The sequence below is a fragment of the Carcharodon carcharias genome, chromosome 11 (genome assembly GCF_017639515.1).
Source record: "Carcharodon carcharias isolate sCarCar2 chromosome 11, sCarCar2.pri, whole genome shotgun sequence".
Classification (NCBI taxonomy): domain Eukaryota; kingdom Metazoa; phylum Chordata; class Chondrichthyes; order Lamniformes; family Lamnidae; genus Carcharodon; species Carcharodon carcharias.
This window is the reverse complement of record NC_054477.1, coordinates 77,378,893-77,400,168: the sequence shown is the minus strand read 5'-3', so window position 1 is coordinate 77,400,168 and position 21,276 is coordinate 77,378,893. Positions and strand designations below refer to the sequence as shown.

At 44.6% G+C, this 21,276-nt stretch overlaps 1 protein-coding gene across 1 annotated transcript in view; it reads right to left on the bottom strand.

Moving 5' to 3' along the window:
- The window catches only part of LOC121283898 (ubiquitin carboxyl-terminal hydrolase 35-like), a 107,320-nt gene that overhangs the window by 6,785 nt on the left and 79,259 nt on the right, over nt 1–21,276 (bottom strand). Inside the window, exons 11-12 of the mRNA XM_041198701.1 lie at nt 15,461–16,251; nt 14,994–15,373 (exon numbers count right to left, since the gene is read on the bottom strand). Of these exons, the coding sequence (XP_041054635.1) occupies nt 14,994–15,373; nt 15,461–16,251 (1,171 nt within the window). The remainder of the gene's footprint in view (nt 1–14,993; nt 15,374–15,460; nt 16,252–21,276) is intronic.

Here is a 21,276-nt window from a genome sequence, read left to right as displayed (position 1 = left end):
GATGAGGAACAGGGCTGTAGGGAGATTGAGCCAGCTGACCACAGCACCGTGGCACAGGAGGCCATTTAAGAGAGGGGAGCAAAAAGACAAGTGGTACTTGTAGGGGATTCTATAATTAGGTAATTGATAGCATCCTTTGTAAACAGGATCGAGAGTCACGCATGGTATGTTGCCTGCTCGGTGCCAGAGTGAGGGACATCTCTGACCAGCTTGAAAGGATATTGGAGAGGGAGGGGGAGGATCCAGTTGTTGTGGTCCATGTCGGGACAAATAACATAGGTAAGACTAGGAAAGAGGACCTGTTTGGGGATTATCAGGAACCAGGAACTAAATTAAAGAACAGGTCCTCAAGGGTTATAATCTCCGGATTACTCCCCGAGCCACGTGCAAATTGGCATAGGGACGTGAGAATAAGGGAAGTAAACACGTGGTTAAAGGAGTGGTGTGGGAAAGAGGGGTTCCATTTCGTGGGGCACTGCCATCAGTATTGGAACAGGAGGGATCTGTACCATTGGGATGGTCTCCACCTGAACCTATCTGGGACCAATGTTCTAGCGAAAAGGTTAAATAGGGTGGTCAACAGGACTTTAAACTAGAAAGTGGGGGGGAAGGGAAGGGTAAAACTCCAAGAAGTATGACTAATGGGAAACAAAGCAGCAGGTTAGCATGTGGAGGGGGTGGATTCAACGTCATGGAAAATTATTAAAAAAATTGAAAAGAAAGGAGAGCCCAGGAGAGGCTATTAAAGTCTTCAGAACACAAAATAGAACAGAGTGTTTGGAAAGGCCTAGGAATCTAACTTCAAGAACATCACATAAAGGGACAACAATGAGAGGGGGGACAGGAAATACAGGACTGAAGTTATTGTATCGGAATGCACGCAGTATAAGAAATAAGGTAAATGAGCTTGTGGCGCAGATTGAAATTGGCAGGTGTGATGTGGTGGGCATCACGGAAACATGGCTGCAAGGGGATCAGGACTGAAAGCTAAATATCCAAGGATATACATCCTATCGAAAAGATAGGCAGGTTGGCAGAGGGGGTGGGGTTGTTTTGTTACTAAGAAATGCAATTAAATTGATAGCAAGAACCGACGTAGGGTCAGATGATGTAGAATCTGTGTGGGTAGAGTTGAGGAACCGCAAAGGTAAAAAAAACCAGAATGGGAGTTATGTACAGGCCTCTGAACCGTAGCCAAGATGTGGGGCACAAGATACACCAGGAGATAGGAAAGGCGTGTAAGAAAAGCAAGGATACAGTGATCATGGGGGATTTCAATATACAGGTAGACTGGGAAAATCAGGTTGGTAGTGGATCCCAAGAAAAGGAATTTGTGGAATGTCTACAAGTTGGCTTTTTGGAGCAGCTTGTGGTGCAGCCTGCTAGGGAACAGGCAATTCTAGATTTAGTGATGTGTAATGAGGCAAATTTGATAAGGGAGCTTAAGGCGAAGGAAACCCTAGGAGGAAGTGACCATAATATGATAGTATATACCCTGCAATTTGAGAGGAAAAAGCTGGAATCAGGTGTAATGGTATTACAGCTGAATAAAAGCAACTACAGAGGCATGAGGGAGGAGCTGGTCAGAACTGACTGGGAGATGAATCTAGCAGGAAAGACAGTGGAACAGCAATGGCAGGAGTTTCTGGGAGTAATTTGGGAGACACAGCAAAAATTCATCCCTAGGAAGAAGAAGCATAATAAAGGGAGGATGAGGCAACCATGGCTGACAAGGGAAGTCAGGTACAGCATAAAAGCTAAAGAGAAAGCATAAAATGCGGCAAACAGCAGTGGGAAGCCAGGGGATTGAGAAGCGTACAAAGACCAACAGAGGACAACTAAAAAAAAAGGAGGGAGAAGATTAAATATGAGAGTAAACTAGCCAGTAATATAAAAGAAGATTGAAAGAGTTTTTTTTAAGATATATAAAGGGTAAGAGAGAGGCAAAAGTGGACATTGGACTGCTGGAAAATAACGCTGGAGAAGTAGTAGTGGGGAACAAAGAAATGGCGGAGGAACTGAATAGGTACTTTGCGTCAGTCTTCATGGTGGAAGACACGAGTAACATCCCCAAAGTTCAAGAGAGTCGGGGGGCAGAGGTGAGTATGGTGGCCATTACCAAGGAGAAGGTGCTAGGAAAACAAAGGTTTGAAGGTGGATAAATCTCCTGGACCAGATGGATTACACCCCAGCGTTCTGAAGGAGATAGCTGAAGAGATAGTGGAAGCTTTAGTGGTGATCGTTCAGGAATCATTGGAGTCAGGGAGGGTCCCAGAGGACTGGAAAATCGCTAATGTAACCCCCCTGTTTATGAAGGGAGTGAGGCAAAAGACAGGAAATTACAGGCCGATTAACCTGGCCTCGGTGGTTGGTAAGATATTAGAGTCCATTATTAAGGATGAGATTTCAGAATACTTAGAAGTGTATGGTGAAATTGGGCAAATTCAGCATGGTTTCATCAAGGGGAGGTCATGCCTGACAAATCTGTTAGAATTCTTTGATGAGGTAACGAGCAGGTTAGATAAAGGAGAGCCAATGGATTTCCAGAAGGCCTTTGACAAGGTGCCGCACAGGAGGCTGCTCAGTAAGATAAGAGCCCATGGTGTGAGAGGCAAGGTACTAGCACGAATAGAAGATTGGCTGTCTGGCAGGAGGCAGAGAGTGGGGATAAGGGGGTCCTTCTCAGGATGATGACCGGTGACTAGTGGAGTTCCTCAAGGGTCAGTGTTGGGACCACAACTTTTCACTTTATACATTAATGATCTAGATGAAGGAACTGAGGGCATCCTGGCTAAGTTTGCAGATGATACAAAGATAGGTGGAGGGACAGGTAGTATTGAGGAGGCAGGGAGGCTGCAGAAGGATTTAGAAAGATTAGGAGAATGGGCAAAGAAGTGGCAGATGGAATACAACGTGGGGAAGTGTGAGGTCATGCACTTTGGTAGGAAGAATAGAGGCATAGACTATTTTCTAAATGAGGAGAGAATTCAGAAATTTGGAGTGCAAAGGGACTTGGGAGTCCTAGTCCAGGATTCTCTTAAGGTTAACTTGCAGGTTGAGTCGGTAGGTAGGAAGGCAAATGCAATGTTGGCATTTATTTTGAGAGGACTAGAATATAAAAGCAAGGATGTGCTGCTGAGGTTTTATAAGGCTCTGGTCAGACCACATTTAGAATATTGAGAGCAATTTTGGGCCCTGTATCTCAGGAAGGATGTGCCGGCTTGGAGAGGGTCCAGAGAGGTTCATGAGAATGATCCCAGGAATGAAAGGCTTAACATATGAGGAACATTTGAGGACTCTGGGTCTATACTCGATGGAGTTTAGAAGGATGAGGGGGGGATCTGATTGAAACTTAAAGAATATTGAAAGGCCTGGATAGAGTGGACGTGGGGAACTTGTTTCCATTAGTAGGAGAGACTAGGACCCGAGGGCACAGCCTCAGAGTAAAGGGAAGACCTTTTAGAACGAAGATGAGGAGAAACTCCTGAAGCCAGAGAGTGGTGAATCTATGGAATTCATTGCCACAGAAGGCTGTCGAGGCCAGGTCATTGAGTGCAGTTAAGACCGAGGTTCTTGATTGGTAAGGGATCCAACGTTATGGGGAGAAGGAGGGAGAATGAGATTGTGAAACTCATCAGCCATGATTGAAAGGCGGTGCAGACTCGATGGGCCGAATGGCCTAATTTCTGCTCCTATGTCTTATGGTCGCTGACATTATAAAATGGGTGAAAATATAGCGGCCAGAATCTTTGGGTTGGCGAGCAGGGGCGGGGCCTGCTCACCCACACGTAAAATGATAGGTGGCGATGTTGGGCGTGTATCCCGACGTCACCACGGGTCATTCAGGTCTTGAGTTCAGCGGGTGCACGCTGGAGTTGGCTGTGTGCCCATTGGACTGTAAAGGGCCTATTAAGGCCATTTAAATATCAATTAAATGGAGCTGCCCGTCCAACCTTTAGGTTGGTGGGCAAGTGAAGAGCCCAGGCGGCCTTCGCATTTATCATGAAACCTCATCCACGGGCAGGGTTAGGTTTCATGAAGGTTTTTAAAGTTACTAAAAAATTTTAATAAAATTCATTGACATGTCCCAGCTCATGTGACACTGTTACATGAGGGTACATGTCTTAAATTTTTTTTTCTTTATTAAAATTTTCAAAAATCAAACTAATCTTCCTGAGGCAGCTCTATGCCTCCTTCACCTACACAGCGCTTCCGGGTGTGCGTCAAGCTGGGCGGGCCTTAATTGGCCCGCCCATGTAAAATGGTGGCACGCAGCTGATCAAGGGCAGCAATCGGCTATGCGCCCACCCACACCTGTCCAACCCCTCCGATGGGGAGAAAATTCTCCCCAGCAATTCTCTAAGCATCTGCAAAAAGAGAAACAGTTAACTTTTCATGTTAGTGACCTGTCTTCAAGACTACTGATGAAAGATCATCAAACTGATTCCCTCTCCACGGATGCTGCCAGACTTGCTCAGTATTCCCAGCACTTGTTTTTATTTCAAGATCTGCAGTATCCAGCGTACTTTTCTTTTATGCCCTTTCGAAACCAGGATCCTTTACCTCCTCAAAAACACATTCAACCCCTCACTTCTCACTAACTACTGGTGTTTCGCCAACCACCCTTTCCTAAGTAAAATTGTTGAATGTTATTATTGCCAGAGATTCATGCCTACATTTCCTGCTAAGTGTTTTTTGGGGTTTGTAGGTATGAAACCCTTTTACCTAAAGTATCAAAGTTTTGAATTCTTAATTTGTAATTATAGGATCTTCAGCTTGGCCTAACAAGGTACGAACAACCAGTATTTAAGAACAAGCAGTCTTTATTGTGGATTATATATATTTAACAAAAGCAGTGAAGACAGTGTAGAAGTTCCTTACCCCTTAAGGGCCTAGGAATCTTTGAGTGCTGCCAGCATAGGTAATGCCTTCTTTTCTGAAGTGACGATACGTTGAACTATGTCACAGAAGAATTATACCATAGAAACAATGGCAAATTGTGCTAATGACGGCTTCTGAGTTTTCAACTTTTATCCCTAATTCTAGCTGTTCCTTTTTGCTTATTAGGAAATAGTCAGAATTAACCCCTTTCAATGGCTACGGGTAAGGATCATTGCATGTCACCCTATCTTCATAACTAGATTCATGTTGGCTGAGACAAATGTCCATCTCTTATCTCCTTAGGCCCCAGAGGTGTTTACGTTCCATTGTGAACAAATGACATATCCTTGTAGATAAACTGCAGTTGTACAAATGATATTACATCCTCATTAATAACAAATGATTGTAAGCAATTCATATCAACATTCTACCCTATTCCCACAGGTACTAGGTCAGTTAAGAGTAATAATTCCTAACATAATGTCAGGAAAGGAATGTATTTTTAGAATATAGGTGTTGTGTCCTGCAGATATGGTTCATAGAGTAAGGCAATAGCAAATAAAAGCAAAAAACTGCGGATGCTGGAAATCCAAAACAAAAACAAAAATACCTGGAGAAACTCAGCAGGTTTGGCAGCTTCTGTGGAGAGGAACACAGTTAATGTTTTGAGTCCGCATGACTCTTCAACAGAATGTCTGATTCAAAGGCATGATGTTTCATGTTTGAAGATAAGGTGTCATACTAAGTTCAAGCTGCTGAGTTCAAACCCTTTGCTTATTTCTTTAAAGCTATCCAGAGAGGCGCTCAAGTCAATTAAGACAAATACAACTGTTTGAACCCAGACTTCTTGGCATCTTTGAAGTTCATCAAGAACAGGTTCTTTCAAGTGGCTACCTTCCTGTTCCCAGGCTGCCTTAACTGTTAATGGTCCTCACTAGCAGAAATTCAAACTGAACTACTTAAAAGGTGGTTGAGACAAAACTCAAATATTAATTCAAGCAATACAGAACCCGCAAGAGCTTAATATCATCAAAATCTTACACTGCAAATCCCTGTTTGAATCTCTCCCACGGCACTAAGTTAGGAGAGGCAGTTAAGTTGTACAGTTGGAAGTAGGAAGCCGCCATTGGACAGACAGATGAAGTGAATGGCCAAAAACTATAGCAAATATAGGGCAAAATACTATGCTCAATGTGCGAGCACGTGCCTGACACACCTGAGTGCAAAATGACGCGCGTTGATGCAAATGATGCATCCTGTCAACGTGCAATCTCGCGATATTTTGTTCGGCGGGCGTGCACCGGAGTCGGGTGCACGCCCATCGATAATTAAAAGGCCATTAACAATCTAATTAAATTAAAATTTACACTGCCCGTCCAACCTAACAGTTGGACAAAAAAGCGAAAACGCCAAGCAGCCTTTACGTTTTTTAGGAACCCTCATCCACGAGCAGGATGAGGTTTCCTAAAGCAAATAAACATTATATAAAAATTTTATTTTTCAATTAAAAACAGAGTCACATGAGGGGACATGTTTTATTAAATTTTTATTCTCATTTTTTTGTTACACAACACTTCATTCTCTGAGGCAGCTCCGTGCCTCAGAGATTGAAGCACTCTTTCTCCCGTATGCGCAAACTGCGCGCTAGGCCCCCCCCCCCAACCCACCCACACAGGCTGCCGCTCACGATCCACGCTAGGCGGGCCTTAATTGGCCCACTCGTGTGAAATTGTGGTGTGGAGCCAATCGCCGCCACCCGACCCGCTGCCGCCTGCCCCCGACGAGCACCCCTGCCAAGTGCAAAATCCTGCCCATAGAGTTAGTCGCTTGGTGGTAGAAAACTTGGGTATTGCTAAAAAAAGAGACTTGCTGTTGAAGCTTTTAGTCTTGCACTCATCAGGACAGTTGCCAGAATACCAAACTTCAAAGGAAGTAACAGTTTACACTGCATGAGAAAAGGGTGTTGCTTGGTTGGTAAGTGGACTCTCATTGATCAAGGCATTTCCATGGAGAGTGCACAAGGGAACTATTGTCTCCCATGCATCTATTTAATTATTTTTAAAATGGCCCTTTAACCGGCAGAGGACAAGTCCCTGCGAATGAATACTTACATTTCTAGCAAGCGTAAGCAAGCCACATTGCTAGCCCGACTGTCATTCTTAAATTAGTTTAGTATAATCCTTAGCACACTTTGGATTGTTTAGCAAGTCTTGCCTAATCACAGAATCTTTGACGTCTGCAGGCAAAAGGAACATGTCCAGGCATTGTGCCTTTTTTGAAGTAAACAACAGTATGGGGGACAACAGTCCCTGGTGCATTCTGCATGGCAACACCTTGAGCATAGTCGACTTGCCAACCATTCAGCACCCTTTTCTCATGCAGTAAAAATTGTTGCTCCCTTTGAAGTTTGGCATTATTGCATCTGTCCTGATGAGTGCAAAATGAAAAGCTTTGACACAATGTTGCTTGTTTTTCCAGCAATACTCAAACATAGAGTTCAATGTCAGGAAATGTGAGGTCATTTACTTCTGACCCAGAAATATAAATTTTTTTTTCAATTTTTGAAATGGTCAAAAACTAATTACAGAGATACAAAGAGGTCTGGGAGTCCAAGTACAGTCAGAATTGAGCAATTTAATCTCTCGAACCGGTTATGTCATTCAGTAAGATAATGGCTGATCTGTATCCAAACTCCATTCACCTGCCTTGGCTCCATATATCCCCTAATACTCTTAGTAAGCTAAAATCTATCAAACTCAGGTCTAAAATTAACAATTAAGCTAATATCTACTGCTTTTTAGTGGGAGAAAGTTCCAGTTGATGAAGATGACTTTCATAATTTTACTCATGAATGGCATAGTTCTGACTTTAAGGTTATGTCCACTTGTTCTAGACAGCCCCTACCAAAGAAAATAAATTCTCACTATCTACTCTATTAATTCATTTCAAAATTCGGAAAACCTCAACCAAATCACACCTTGGCCTTGTTAACATTCCGAGTCTAATGACTCTTCAGTTCTGAAGAAGAGTCTGACGGACTCAAAACACAAATTGTTTTTCTCTCTACAGATGCTGTTAGACCTGCTCAGTTTTTCCAGCATTTTCTGTTTTTGTTTCAGATTTCCAGCATCTGCAGTATTTTGATTTTATCACACCTTAACCTTCTTTAATTCAAGGAATACAAGCTTAGTTTATGTAATCTCTCCTCAATCTTAATGCTTGGGGCCCAATAACGTTTTGGTCAATCTGCACTGCACACCTTCCAAGATCAATATATCCTTTCTGAAGTGCATTACCCAGAATTGTACACAGGACTCCATATGTGGTCAAACCAAATCATGAAAAGCTAGTAGACAAAAGTAATCAAGAAAGCTAATAAACTTTATCTGACAGGGGCTGGAAAACAAAGGGGAGGAAATAATGCTTCAGTTATAAAGAGTGCCCAGATCCCAATGCATTCCTTTTTAGGGGAAAAGCAGCTCAGAAAGCATATAATGACCTTGCAGATTCACCGGAATTATACCAGGCCTTAGAGGGTTAATTATTAGAACATGTTGCATAAGCTTGGTTTGGATTCTCATGATTATAGCAGTTTGAGGATGTTAAAATGATTCAATACAATAGCTATTGGTAAACTATTCCTTCTGGTCAGGAAACGAAGAACAAGGGGATGTAATCTTAGACAAAAATAAAAATACCTGGACAAACTCAGCAGGTCTGACAGAATCTGCGGAGAGGAACACAGTTAACGTTTCGAGTCCGTATGACTCTTCAACAGAACTAAGGAAAAATACAAAAGGGGTGAAATATAAGCTGGTTTAAGGGGGGTGGGACAGGTAGAGCTGGATAGGGGGCCAGTGATAAGTGGAGATAGCCAAAAGATGTCATAGACAAAAGGACAAAGAGGTGTTGAAGGTGGTGATATTATCTAAGGAATGTGCTAATAGGTGACATTAAGGGTAGAAAGCAGGACGACCAAGGTACAGATAGCCCTAGTGGGGGTGGGTTGGGGGGGAAAGGATCGAAATAGGCTAAAAGATAGAGATAAAACAATGGATGGAAATACATTTAAAAATAATGAAAAAGGTGGGAAAAGAAAAATCTATATAAATTATTGGAAAAAAGGGGGATCGAAAAGTGGGTGGAGATGGAGGAGAGAGTTCATGATCTAAAATTGTTGAACTCAATATTCAGTCTGGAAGGCTGTAAAAGTGCCTAGTCGGAAGATGAGGTGCTGTTCCTTCAGTTTGCGTTCAGCTTCACTGGAACAATGAACAATGCAGCAGGCCAAGGATGGACATGTGGGCATGAGAGCAGGTTGGAGTGTTGAAATGGAAAGCAACAGGGAGGTCTGGGTCATGCTTGCGGACAGACCAAAGGTGTTCTGCAAAACAGTCACCCAGTCTGCGTTTGGTCTTTCCAATGTAGAGGAAAGCGCATTGAGAGCAGCGAATGCAGTAGACTAAATTGAGGGAAGTGCAAGTGAAATGCTGCTTCACTTGAAAGGAGTGTTTGGGCCCTTGGACGGTGAGGAGAGGGGAAGTAAAGGGGCAGGTGTTGCACCTTTTGCGGTTGCATGGAAAGGTGCCATGGGAGCGGGTTGAGGTGTAGGGGGTGATGGAGGAGTGGATCAGGGTGTCCCAGAGGGAACGATCCCTGTGGAATGCCGCCAGGGGGGTTGAAGGGAAGATGTGTTTGGTGGTGGCATCATGCTGGAGTTGGCGGAATTGGCAGAGGATGATCCTTTGAACGCGGAGGCTGATGGGGTGATAAGCGAGGACAAGGGGGACCCTATCATGGTTGTGGGAGGGAGAGGAAGGTGTGAGGGCGGATGCGCAGGAGATGGGCCGGACACGGTTGAGGACCCTGTCAATCACCGTGGGTGGAAAACCTCGGTTAAGGAAGGAAGAAAGACATGTCAGAGGAACTGTTTTTGAAAGTGGCATCATCAGAACAGATGCAATGGAGGTGAAGGAACTGAGAGAATGAGATGGAGTCCTTACAGGAAGCGGGCTGTGAGGAACTGTAGCCGAGGTAGCTGTGGGAGTCGGTAGGCTTGAAATGAATATTGGTGAACAGTCAATCACCAGAAATTGAGACAGAGAGGTCAAGGGAGGGAAGGGAAGTGTCAGAGATGGACCATATGAAAATGATGGAGGGGTGGAAATTGGAAGCAAAATTAATAAATTTTTCCAGGTCCAGACGAGAGCATGAAGCAGCACCGAAGCAATCATCGATGTACTGGAGAAAGAGTTGTGGGAGGGGGCCAGAGTAAGACTGGAACAAGTAATGTTCCACATACTCCATAAAGAGATAGGCATAACTGGGGCCCATGCGGGTACCCATAGCCACACCTTTTATTTGAAGGAAGTGAGAGGAGTTTAAGGAGAAATTTTTCAGTGAGAGAACAAGTTCAGCCGGACGAAGGTGAGTAGTGGTGGATGGGGATTGTTCGGGCCTCTGTTCGAGAAAGAAGCAGAGAGCCATCAGACCATCCCGGTGGGGGATAGAGGTGTAGAAGGATTGGACATCCATGGTGAAGAGGATGCGGTTGGGGCCTGGGAACTGGAAATTGTTGATATGATGTAGGGCGTCAGAGGAATCACAGATGTAGGTGGGAGGGGAATGGACAAGGGGAGTGAGAAGTCAAGATTGCAAGAAATGAGTTCCGTGGGGCAGGAACAGGCTGACACGATCGGTCTGCCTAGACAGTCCTGTTTGTGGATTTTGGGTAGGAGGTAGAAGCGGGCCGTCCGACGTTGGGAGACTGAGGTTGGAAGCTGTGGAAGGAAGATCTCCAGAGGAGATGAGGTCAGTAACAGTCCTGGAAACAACGGCTTGATGTTCAGTGGTGGGGTCTTGGTCAAGGGGGAGGTAGGAGGAAGTGTTTGCGAGTTGACGCTCAGCTTCTGCGAGGTAGAGGTCAGTGCGCCAGACAACAACAGCACCACCCTTGTCAGCAGGTTTGATGACAATGTCAGGGTTGGACCTGAGAGAACGGAGTGCAGCAAGTTCAGAGAGACAGGTTAGAGTTGGTGAGAGGAGCAGAGAAATTGAGATGACTGATGTCACGCCGATAGTCTCAATGAAAAGATCAAGAGAAGATAAGAATCCAGAGGGAGGGGTCCAGGTGGAGGGAGAATACTGGAGGTGGGTAAAAGGATCCGTTGAACGGGGAGAGGACTCCTGCCCAAACAACTGAGCATGGAGACGAAGGCGGTGGAAGAAGAGTTCAGCATCGTGCTAAACCCAAAATTCATTGAGATGAGGGCACAAGGGTATGAAACTAAGTCCTTTCCTGAGCACTGAACATTCAGCATCGGAGAGGGGAAGGTCTAGTGGTATGGTGAACATACGGCCAGGGCTGGGATTGGAAGACGGGACAGGGACAGAGGGACAGGCAGGAGTGGAGGGTCCTGGATGGGCGTTGGTATCGATGAGTTGTTGGAGCTTGTATTCCTTTGCACCTGAAAGAAAGAGACAAAGTTTCTTGTTGAAGCATCAGATGAGACGAAGAATAAAATGAAACTGGGGGCAGGGGCAGCTTAAAAATAGGGTGCGTCTATACTGCTGGAGGGAGAGATCGAGTGTGTTCATATGGCGGCGCATGGCACTGAGTGTGGATCTCAGGATGCGACAAGAACAGCAGTCCGAGGAGCACTTTATGTCCTAGAGATACCTGTAATCCTGGTTGGGTTCGAAACATGAGGGATGAAACTTCAGTTGAAATCCACGTGGAGTAAATCAGAGACAGAGACAGTCATTGAGGAAGGAAATATGGCTGTGAAAGAGAGTTTTAGTAAACACCTTGTCAAACACCAGGAGAGAAATGGAAAGCAATGAAAGTGAACAAGGCAAAAGAGAGAGACGGAAATCCTGTCGGAGAGAAGACCAATACTTCTTCAAGGGAAGAGAAGTGGCAGTCAATTAAACACTAAGATAAAAGCAAAAAACTGCAGATGCTGGAAATCCAAAACAATAATAAAAATACCTGGAAAAACTCAGGTCTGACAGAATCTGCAGAGAGGAACACAGTTAACGTTTTGAGTCCATATGACCCTTCAACAGAACTAAGGAAAAATAGAAAAGAGGTGAAATCTAAGCTGGTTTAAGGCGCGGGGGGGGGGGGGGGGGGGGGGGGGGGGGGACACAGGTAGAGCTGGATAGAGGGCCAGTGATAGGTGGACATAGCCAAAAGATGTCATAGACAAAAGGACAAAGAGGTGTTGAAGGTGGTGATATTATCTAAGGAATGTGCTAATAGATGACATTAAGGGTAGAAAGCAGGACGACCAAGGTACAGATAGCCCTAGTGGGGGGGGGGGATTGAAATAGGCTAAAAGGTAGAGATAAAACAATGGATGGAAATACATGTTAAAATAATGGAAATAGGTGGGAAAAGAAAAATCGATATAAATTATTGGAAGGGGGGGTGGGGGGGGTGGTGGGGAATTCGGAAAGTGGTTGGGGATGGAGGAGAGAGTTCATGATCTAAAATTGTTGAACTCCATATTCAGTCCGGAAGGCTGTAAAGTGCCTAGTCGGAAGATGAGGTGCTGTTCCTCCAGTTTGCGTTCAGCTTCACTGGAACAATGCAGCAGGCCAAGGATGGACGTGTGGGCATGAGAGCAGGGTGAAGTGTTGAAATGGTAAGCGACAGGGAGGTCTGGGTCATGCTTGCAGACAGACCGAAGGTGTTCTGCAAAGCAGTCACCCAATGTGTTTGGTCTCTCCAATGTAGAGGAAACCGCATTAGGAGCAGCAAATGCAGTAGACTAAATTGAGGGAAGTGCAAGTGAAATGCTGCTTCACTTGAAAGGAGTGCTTGGGCCCTTGGATGGTGAGGAGAGGGGAAGTAAAGGGGCAGGTGTTGCAACTTCTGTGGTTGCATGGAAAAGGTGCCATGGGAGGGGGTTGAGGTGTAGGGGGTGATGGAGGAGTGGACCATGGTGTCCCGAAGAGAATGATCCCTGCGGAATGCTGCCAGGGGGTTGAAGGAAAGATGTGTTTGGTGGTGGCATCATGCTGGAGTTGGCGGAAATGGCGGAGGATGATCCTTTGAATGCGGAGGCTGATGGGGTGATAAGCGAGGACAAGGTGGACCCTATCATGGTTGTGGGAGGGAGAGGAAGGTGTGATGGTGGATGTGCGGGAGATGGGCCGGACACGGTTGAGGGCCCTGTCAACCACCATGGGTGGAAAACCTCGGTTAAGGAAGGAGGAAGATATGTCAGAGGAACTGTTTTTGAAAGTGGCATCATCAGAACAGATGCAACGAAGGCGAAGGAACTGAGAGAATGGGATGGAGTCCTTACAGGAAGCAGGGTGTGAGGAGCTGTAATCGAGGTAGCTCTGGGAATCGGTAGGCTTGTAATGAATATTGGTGGACAGTCTATCACCAGAAATTGAGACAGAGAGGTCAGGGAAGGGAAGTGTCAGAGATGGACCACGTGAAAATGATGGAGGGGTGGAAATTGGAAGCAAAATTAATAAATTTTTCCAGGTCCAGACGAGAGCATGAAGCAGCACCAATCTTAGAATTAGAGCTAGGTCACTCAGGAGCAAAATCAAGAAGCACCTTTTCCACAAAGGTTAGTAGATACTTGCTTCAATAGGCTGAGCGTGCTCGGACAATTGCTTTCAAGACAGATTTTTGTTATGCAAGGTCATCAAAAATTATACAGCAAAGGCAGGAAAATAGGGTACAGATGTAGTTCAGCTATAATTTAATTGAATGACTCAAGAAGCTGAATGGCCTGCTCCTGCTTCTAATGTTCCTATCTCCTCCATATCACCGAAATGGTTCAGATCAAAATCAATGACAATCTCAGATGCATTATCCCTTCCTCAACCTCTCTACAGCAGGTTACATAGCTAGCCAAGGAATCCTCCTCCAGTGTCTCCTATGTTGTCCAGTTCTGCCAGAGAGCCGACACCAATGGTTTCTCTTTCCTGTACCATTACCATGACAGTATCATGAGGATCCATTCTTAGTACACATCCTCATCTACATGTAGTCACTTGGCAATAGTAACTGCAGATATATGATTAACTTCCATATGTGCATGGAAGATACCCAGCTCCAAATAAAGTACGTTTCTCAATATGCCAACTGCCTCACTTGTCTAAATGGTTCTGATTATAATCTAGAATGAATTACAAATCCCTCCAGCTAAACACTGGGAAGACCAACGCCATCCTTTCCTTCCTCATCTCCATCAAAACTCCAATCTCTCCATGGGATTATCTCAAGGTGAAAGAAGCTGTTCACAAACTCAGCATCCTATTCGACCCCAGCCTGAGCTTTCATCCTCTCAGCAGTTTAGTCTCACTGGTAGCATGCTAATCAGAGTCAGATGATTAGGGATTCAAGTCCCACCCCCAAGATTTGAACACAATCTACGCTGACACTTCATGGCATTACATAGAGAATGTGCTGCTGTGTCAGAGATGCAATCTTTTGCATGAGAAGTCAAATCAAGGTCCCATCCGTTTCTTTTTAAGTGCAAGTAAAACATCCTTTTGCACTATGCAAAGAAAAGTAGAGGCACGCTTCTAATGTCCGAGCCAATACTTATCTCTCAGCACTAGATCACCCTGTCATTTATTTCATTTTTGCTTGTGGGACCTTGCTGTATGCATATTTACTGCTACATTTCCCTAAATTAGCCAGTTGGCAGCATTTCAAAAATAAAAGGTCTGTACTGGCAGTGATGCAATTTGGAAAGTCCCCAGGGTGCAGAATGTGCTTAATAAATGGAAGTTACTTAGTTTCCTAAAATATACAATTTTGCATCAGAAAGATAAAGTTTAACTTATTCAAAAACTTATTCATAAGCAACAGGGAGCAGACTTCAAATACTATTCTGATACTACATAAAGAAAACATATGAAGCCCTCCTGGATTTTAGGAGCTGTTCTAAAAAATAGATTCCTCCAGAAGTCAAAACTATAAATTACCTAGGTATTTTGGATAGTCCACTACAGCTTTTATACCAATATTGACATGAATTCTTACCAAAGCAAACTTAATGCAAAATGTTAACTGGCATTCTATCCTTGTAATGCAGCAAGTTATTTGCATTTCTTAAGATTAGAGTAAATTCACATACCTGTAAATACTGAATATTATCCTTGGAGATTGCTTCCATCAACTCTTTGCTTAATGCTGCTTCACCATGCAGTCTGACACTAGCCAAAATATGTTCACCATCTAAGCATGTATGTCTAGCTCCTCGCTGTCTGTAGAACAACACATAAGCAGTGTCTTTGGGAAAGTAATTTGTAACATTGCTGACAGATTCAAAAGATGAAAACGAAACTCTAGTATCATTGTATAAATACCACTGATCATTAGCTCTACTCTCAGCTTCCAAAGGGACTCTTGGGCCAATTCCAGCATTAGTATCGATACATTCTCTGCCATAGCAATAGTAATGTCCACTTTCTGAAGATATCCCAGAGTGCACCACGACACAACAGAGGTCATAGGTAATTGACAAGTATGTGGCAGCCTCTGCAAAATGTTTCCAGTTTCTGAGTTGGCAAACCTGTTTTTCAGCATTAATTATCTGTTCATCCTTTTCTGTGGTAATCCTAATGGGGAGTTTGAGAACCAAAGGAACTGACACATTATCTAGAATTTTTTTTCGCCTCATAGTTATGAGATCAAAGGAGAACCTTAACAAGGTCAAAATGAGGTAATGCGGACCTCCCGTTAATTCCACCACTTTTTCCGCTTCCTGTAAAGAGGTACATTTATCACAGTAATATCTGTTGTCACCAGACAGTATTTCCGGTGAAAGAAAGTAGTTTATGAGGTCAGACACTGATCTAGAACTTGCTGAGTTACATGCTTTTTCCCCGGTGGCCATTGCAAAGTCATTCTTTGGCATGGAGCTAAATGAGTAGGAACTATCATCTCTCATTATTCTAGAGTACAAAGGATCTTCCTTCCTTTCTTTTGCATGAGAGCTCAATATTTCAAATGGTACGACTCGTACTGAAGGCTCCTTAGATTTTGTTTGCTTCTGTTTAATTGGAGATTTAGAAATCTTGTGTTGTGGTTTAATATGAGTTGTCAGATTATCTGAACCAGTTATTTCCATTGAAATATTATAGTCATAAGAACTACCAGATCCTTGTAGAGCCTTACTGGGTGGTGGAAAAGCCAGGGACAGATCTGTGAAAGCTTCCTCTCGGAAAGAAACATTACGACAGCAACGACAATGGATCTTGGTCACCAGCTTTCCACCAAACATTCTTTCTATTAATGTTTTTCCTGGAACTTGGTCTTCTATATGACTTTCATTGCATGTGCATTTCAGTCGGTGGGAAATTCTTTTACCAGTTTTCTCTTCCTCATGTAGCCTTGAAAATAAAATGGAATAATTACAGCTATAAAGGGTGTAGAGGGTTTCATTACTTCAATGAATTCCCTGCTCAAGGGCCTACATCAATTTCTGGGCACACACTATTACAATCTTAGACCAAAAAAATACGTAGAATCATAAAATAGTAACAGCACAGCGGAAGGCCGTGAAGCCTATCATGTCAGTGCTGGCTCTTGCAAAAGTAACTCAGCTAGTCCAACACTGCCACCCTTTCCCCTAGTCCTGCAAAATTTTGTCTCCTAGGGTTCATATCTGATTTAGTTTGAGCCTGCCTCCACCACACTCTCAAGCAGTGTATTCCAGGTCTTCACTACTTACTGCATTAAAAAGTTTTTCCTCACATCACCGTTGGCTCTTTTTTCTTTCATCTCACATTGGTGTCCTCTGGTTCCCGAACCTTCCACCAAAGGGAACAGCTACTCTGATTGGGCCGTTCATGATTCTGAATACTTCCATCAAATCTCCTCTTAACCATCACTTTTTTTTAAGTAGAACAACCCCAACTTCTCCAATCTATGCACTTAACTGAAGTCCCTCATCCCTGGAACCATTCTTGTAAATCTTTTCAGCACTTTCTAATGTTTTCATTTCCTTCCTAAAGTGCAATGCCCAGAATTGTGCATAATACTCCAGTTATGGCTGAACCAGTATGGTGTGGTAGAAATGGGTTCCAGTTCCGGATTCTCGGGCACCAGCAATAGCACTGGGGAAAGTGGGGGCTGTACCATTGGGACAGTCTACACCTGAATCGTGCTGGGACCAGTGTTCTAATGAGCCACATAACTAAGGAAGTAGAAAGGATTTTAAACTAAATAGTGGGGGCAAGGGATCAAATTTGGGATGATGTGGCAAACCAAAGAGTAGAGACAAGGCAAGAGAGAAAGGTACTAATATGGGAAATGATAAAAAGGCCAATAGCTCAAATAGAAGTAAGTAAGTACAATCTGATAGCCATTACAGAGGCATGGCTGCAGGATGATATAGATTGGGACCTGAAAATTGAAGGGTATATTTAGGGAGGACAGGAAGCAAAGTGGAGGGGTAGCTCCACTAATTAACAATGGTATCAGCACAATAGAGAGAGATTACTTAAGTTCAGGAAACCAGGATGTAGAAGCGGTTTGGGTAGAGATGAGAAACGATAAAGACAAGTCACTCATAGGAGTGCTGTACAGGTCCCCTAATAGTACCCATACGGTAGGACGGAGTATAAAGGAAGAAATAGTGTGAACTTGTCAGAAAGATATGGTGATAAGCATGGGAGATTTTAATCTACATATAGACTGGAAAAATCAGATGGGCAAAGATAGCCTAGATGGGGGGTTCAAAGAATGTTTTCAGGATAGTTTATTAGAACAGCACACTCTAGAGCCAACCAGAGGGCAGACCATGCTAGATCTAGTATTATGCAACAAGATAAGATCAATTAATTACCTCATAGTGAAGGCACCCCTAAATGACTGCGATCATAACATGATTGAGTTTTACATTCAACTTGAGGGAGAGAAGAGTGGGTCCAAGACTAGTATTTTAAAGTTAAATAAGGGCAATTGTGAGGGTGTGAAAATGAACTGGCAAATTAGGTTAAGGGATAGATCAATAGAGATGCAGTGACAGGCATTTAAAGAGATTATTTCAGAACACACAGAACAGGTACATTCCAACTAGAAAGAAGAATTCCAGGAGGAGGACCCACTATTCGTGGTTAACAAAAAAAAAAGATAGTATCAAACTTAAAGAAAAAGCATACAATTGCATAAGGAGGATGGCAGATCAGAAAATTGGACAGAGTATAAAAAAAAGCAAAGAATAACTAAAAGATTAATGAGGGAAAAATTAGAGTAGGAAAGAAAGCTAGCTAAAATATAAAGTCAGATAGTAAGAGCTTCTACAGATATTTTAAAAAGAAAGGAGTTAACAAAGTGAATTTTGGTCATATAGAAAGTAAGTCTGGGGAATTAATAATAGAAAATAAGGAGATAGCAGATGAATTGAACAGGGTATTTTGTATCTGTCTGCACTATAGAGGATACAAGTAACATCCCAGAAATAGCTGTAAATCAGGAAATTGAAGGCAGGGAGGAACTCGGGAAAACTAGTCTCCAGGGAAGTGGTGCTGAGTAAATTTTGAGCTGTGGGCTGATAAGTCCCCGGGTCCTATTGGACATCACCCTAGGGCTTTAAAAGAAGTGGCTAGTGAGCTAGTTGATGCATTGGTTTTAATTTTCCAAAATTCCCTAGATTCGGGGAAAGCATGCGTGAGAGAGAAATGGTTATGTCCCTTGAACTGACAGCAAAATACCTGTTCAATTCATCTGCTTTCTACTTATTTTCCATTATTAATTCCCCTGATCCTGTCCATGGGAGCATTCACCACCCACACAGGCCAGGCATGCTTATCATCTGGCGTGCCAGGGATCCTGCTTACACTTTCTCCATCTCTATTCATGCAGGACAAGCTGGCACACAAGAGGGAGAGGTTACAGACTGGTGGCAGAATGCCCGAAATCAAGGTCCTCACGGACTTTGAAAACAGAGCCATCCAACTGACACGTGAGGATCTGGACCGGTCCTGTACTGACTGAGGCTGGCGGTGCTCTACCAAGTGAAGGTCCAGCAGTGAAACATCCATCAGACAACCATGCTGAAAGTGATGTGTCCTGTTTCACAGGCCACTGCCATGCACTAATTATCTCTCCTTGCTTCCACATGTACATCTGCCAAACAGCAGATGGAGTCCATGACCCAGGGCTTCTAATCAAACCCCGAAGAAACCTCTGGAGAGGAATCTGGAAGCACCCACCCTGAAGTCCCATCACAGCGCTCACCCACACCCTCCATCAGTGCAGAGACACACACCTCGGTGGGACCTAACTTTAGAATAGTCCCGGGATCACAATCTGCTGAGTATATTGCACCGTCCGATCCACAGCAGTTGGAGGCAGCAACTTCTCAGGTTTCTAGCACTCGGAGGACTGCTGGAGGCCAGAACTTTGCTGAGTCAGAGTCAGAAGACGAGCTTCTGCACTCGGTCATGTCACAGTTGCTGGACTGCAAAGACAGGCTCTGGAACATCAATCCGCTACACTGTTCAAATTGCAAGGTGCAATGGTGGAGTCTGTTCGCCTTCAGTCTGAGGTGATAGCACTGGCATGCCAATGCACCAAGGTCAACACTGGCAGAATGGCGGCTGCCACGGAGACCTTGGTCCAGGACATCGCTCCTGCACTGCTACGCAGACTGAACTCCATCATTGATGCCATAGTTGGCCTTCAGACCAAAGTAATGGTCCGGCCTCACACACCCTTGAAACATTACTGAAGCCTGCACCTTGGCGGGGGCTCATTATTGCTGCCAGAATGTAGTGGACAGGCACCACAGAGTGTTCTCATTCTCTTGGTGTGTTCTCAGCATTTTTTAAAGGAGGGGCTGGCATTCTCATTCTCAGAGGCTATGTGAAGATTTATGAAGTCTCCTCAACTGCATGTCATCATCATCCTCCTGCAGTCGAGTGACTATTAGGGCCTCCACTGCGTCTCCATGACAGAAGCATTATCACAGGGGGTATTCATACTGCCATAAGCCAGACTGGAGTCAGACGTTCACAGATGTGATGAACTATAGTGTCGCCTCACTACATGTTGTCATCATCATCCTCCACAAATCTAGCAGCTATGAGGGTCTCCTAAGCGTGCCTGCCTCGTCTAGCCAGTGAGAGGGCCTCATCGGCACCTCTGAGGACATCCTCACGCTGATCCCTATTGGCGGCGTCCACATCAGAGATGTGCAGCTCCTCCATCTCCTCTTCAGCCAGCTCATCTCCCCGTTGGAGCGCCAGATTATAAAGGGCGCAGCAGACGATGACAATGCATGTGGACTGTATTGCAGGGCTCCACCAGACCAGTCCAGGTACTGAAACCTCACCTTCAGCATCCCGATGGTCTGCTCCACCAAGTTGCGAGTTGCAGCATGAGCCTCATTATACCATTGCTCTGTTGCAGCCTGAGGTTACCATATGGGTGTCATCAATGATGGCCTCTGCGGATAGCCCTGGTCCCCGAGGAGCCATCCCTGCAGCTTCTGTGGGCCCTGGAAGACTCCAAGGATCTGTGACCCCACCACCTCCACCCCAACTCCACCTGACTGATTAGCGGCAGCTTTGCCCTTTGGACTGCTGTGCTTTTGGCTCAGGTGCTGACGTTCTCCCATGCGCTGCAAGGCTGCACTGTTAGCTTGAACCATGAAGGAGACTGGTCCAAACCAGGATGCGAACGTTGCAAAGAATTGTAAGCCCCTCCAGCAGTGACTGCTCCATGGCCAGCTTTAGCGAGGAGATTGTACAATGTGTGCAGTCATCCAACTGTTCTGCTCATGACTTTGCAGTCTATGCGGGGGAGGGGGGTGCTGTGAAAATCTTTGGAGCACTTGGTGGCACTTTGATGCCTCTGCATTGCTTGCATCGGCGGATAAGCTAGAAGCCTGACTCCAATCAAATCAATGGAGCTGCACTTGAACTCTCACATTTTCAGAGGAAATGTCACTTTATACACGTTTCCCTAATGCGTGGCCACTTTCCTTGCCCATTCTAAACCCTCGAACGCCAAATGTTTGTGCGCTACATTCAATGCCTGGGCTGCCCATGCCCCTTCCCCCTCCCCCAACAGGTCACCTCAGCAGCTGGGCTGCCCCCCAACAACCCACCGCCACAAGTCACCTCAACAGCTGGGCTGCCCTTAACCAAAACCCCGCAATGCCCCTCAAACTTGAAGTTCAACAGGTGACCCTGGCTGTGAGTACTGTGTACTCACCTCCAAGTTCCCCTCAAAGTGCAGGCCGTCAAGTGCATGCCTTTTAACATGTTGTGAAACACGTCGGCATGCTATCCCGCCGACGTGGATGGACGACAACTCTGGCAGGCAGGCCTGATAATTATATGCTGATGTATTACAATGAGGTTTCCAACATCCAACAGCAGGAAACCCAGGCCGACATCAACAGGCTG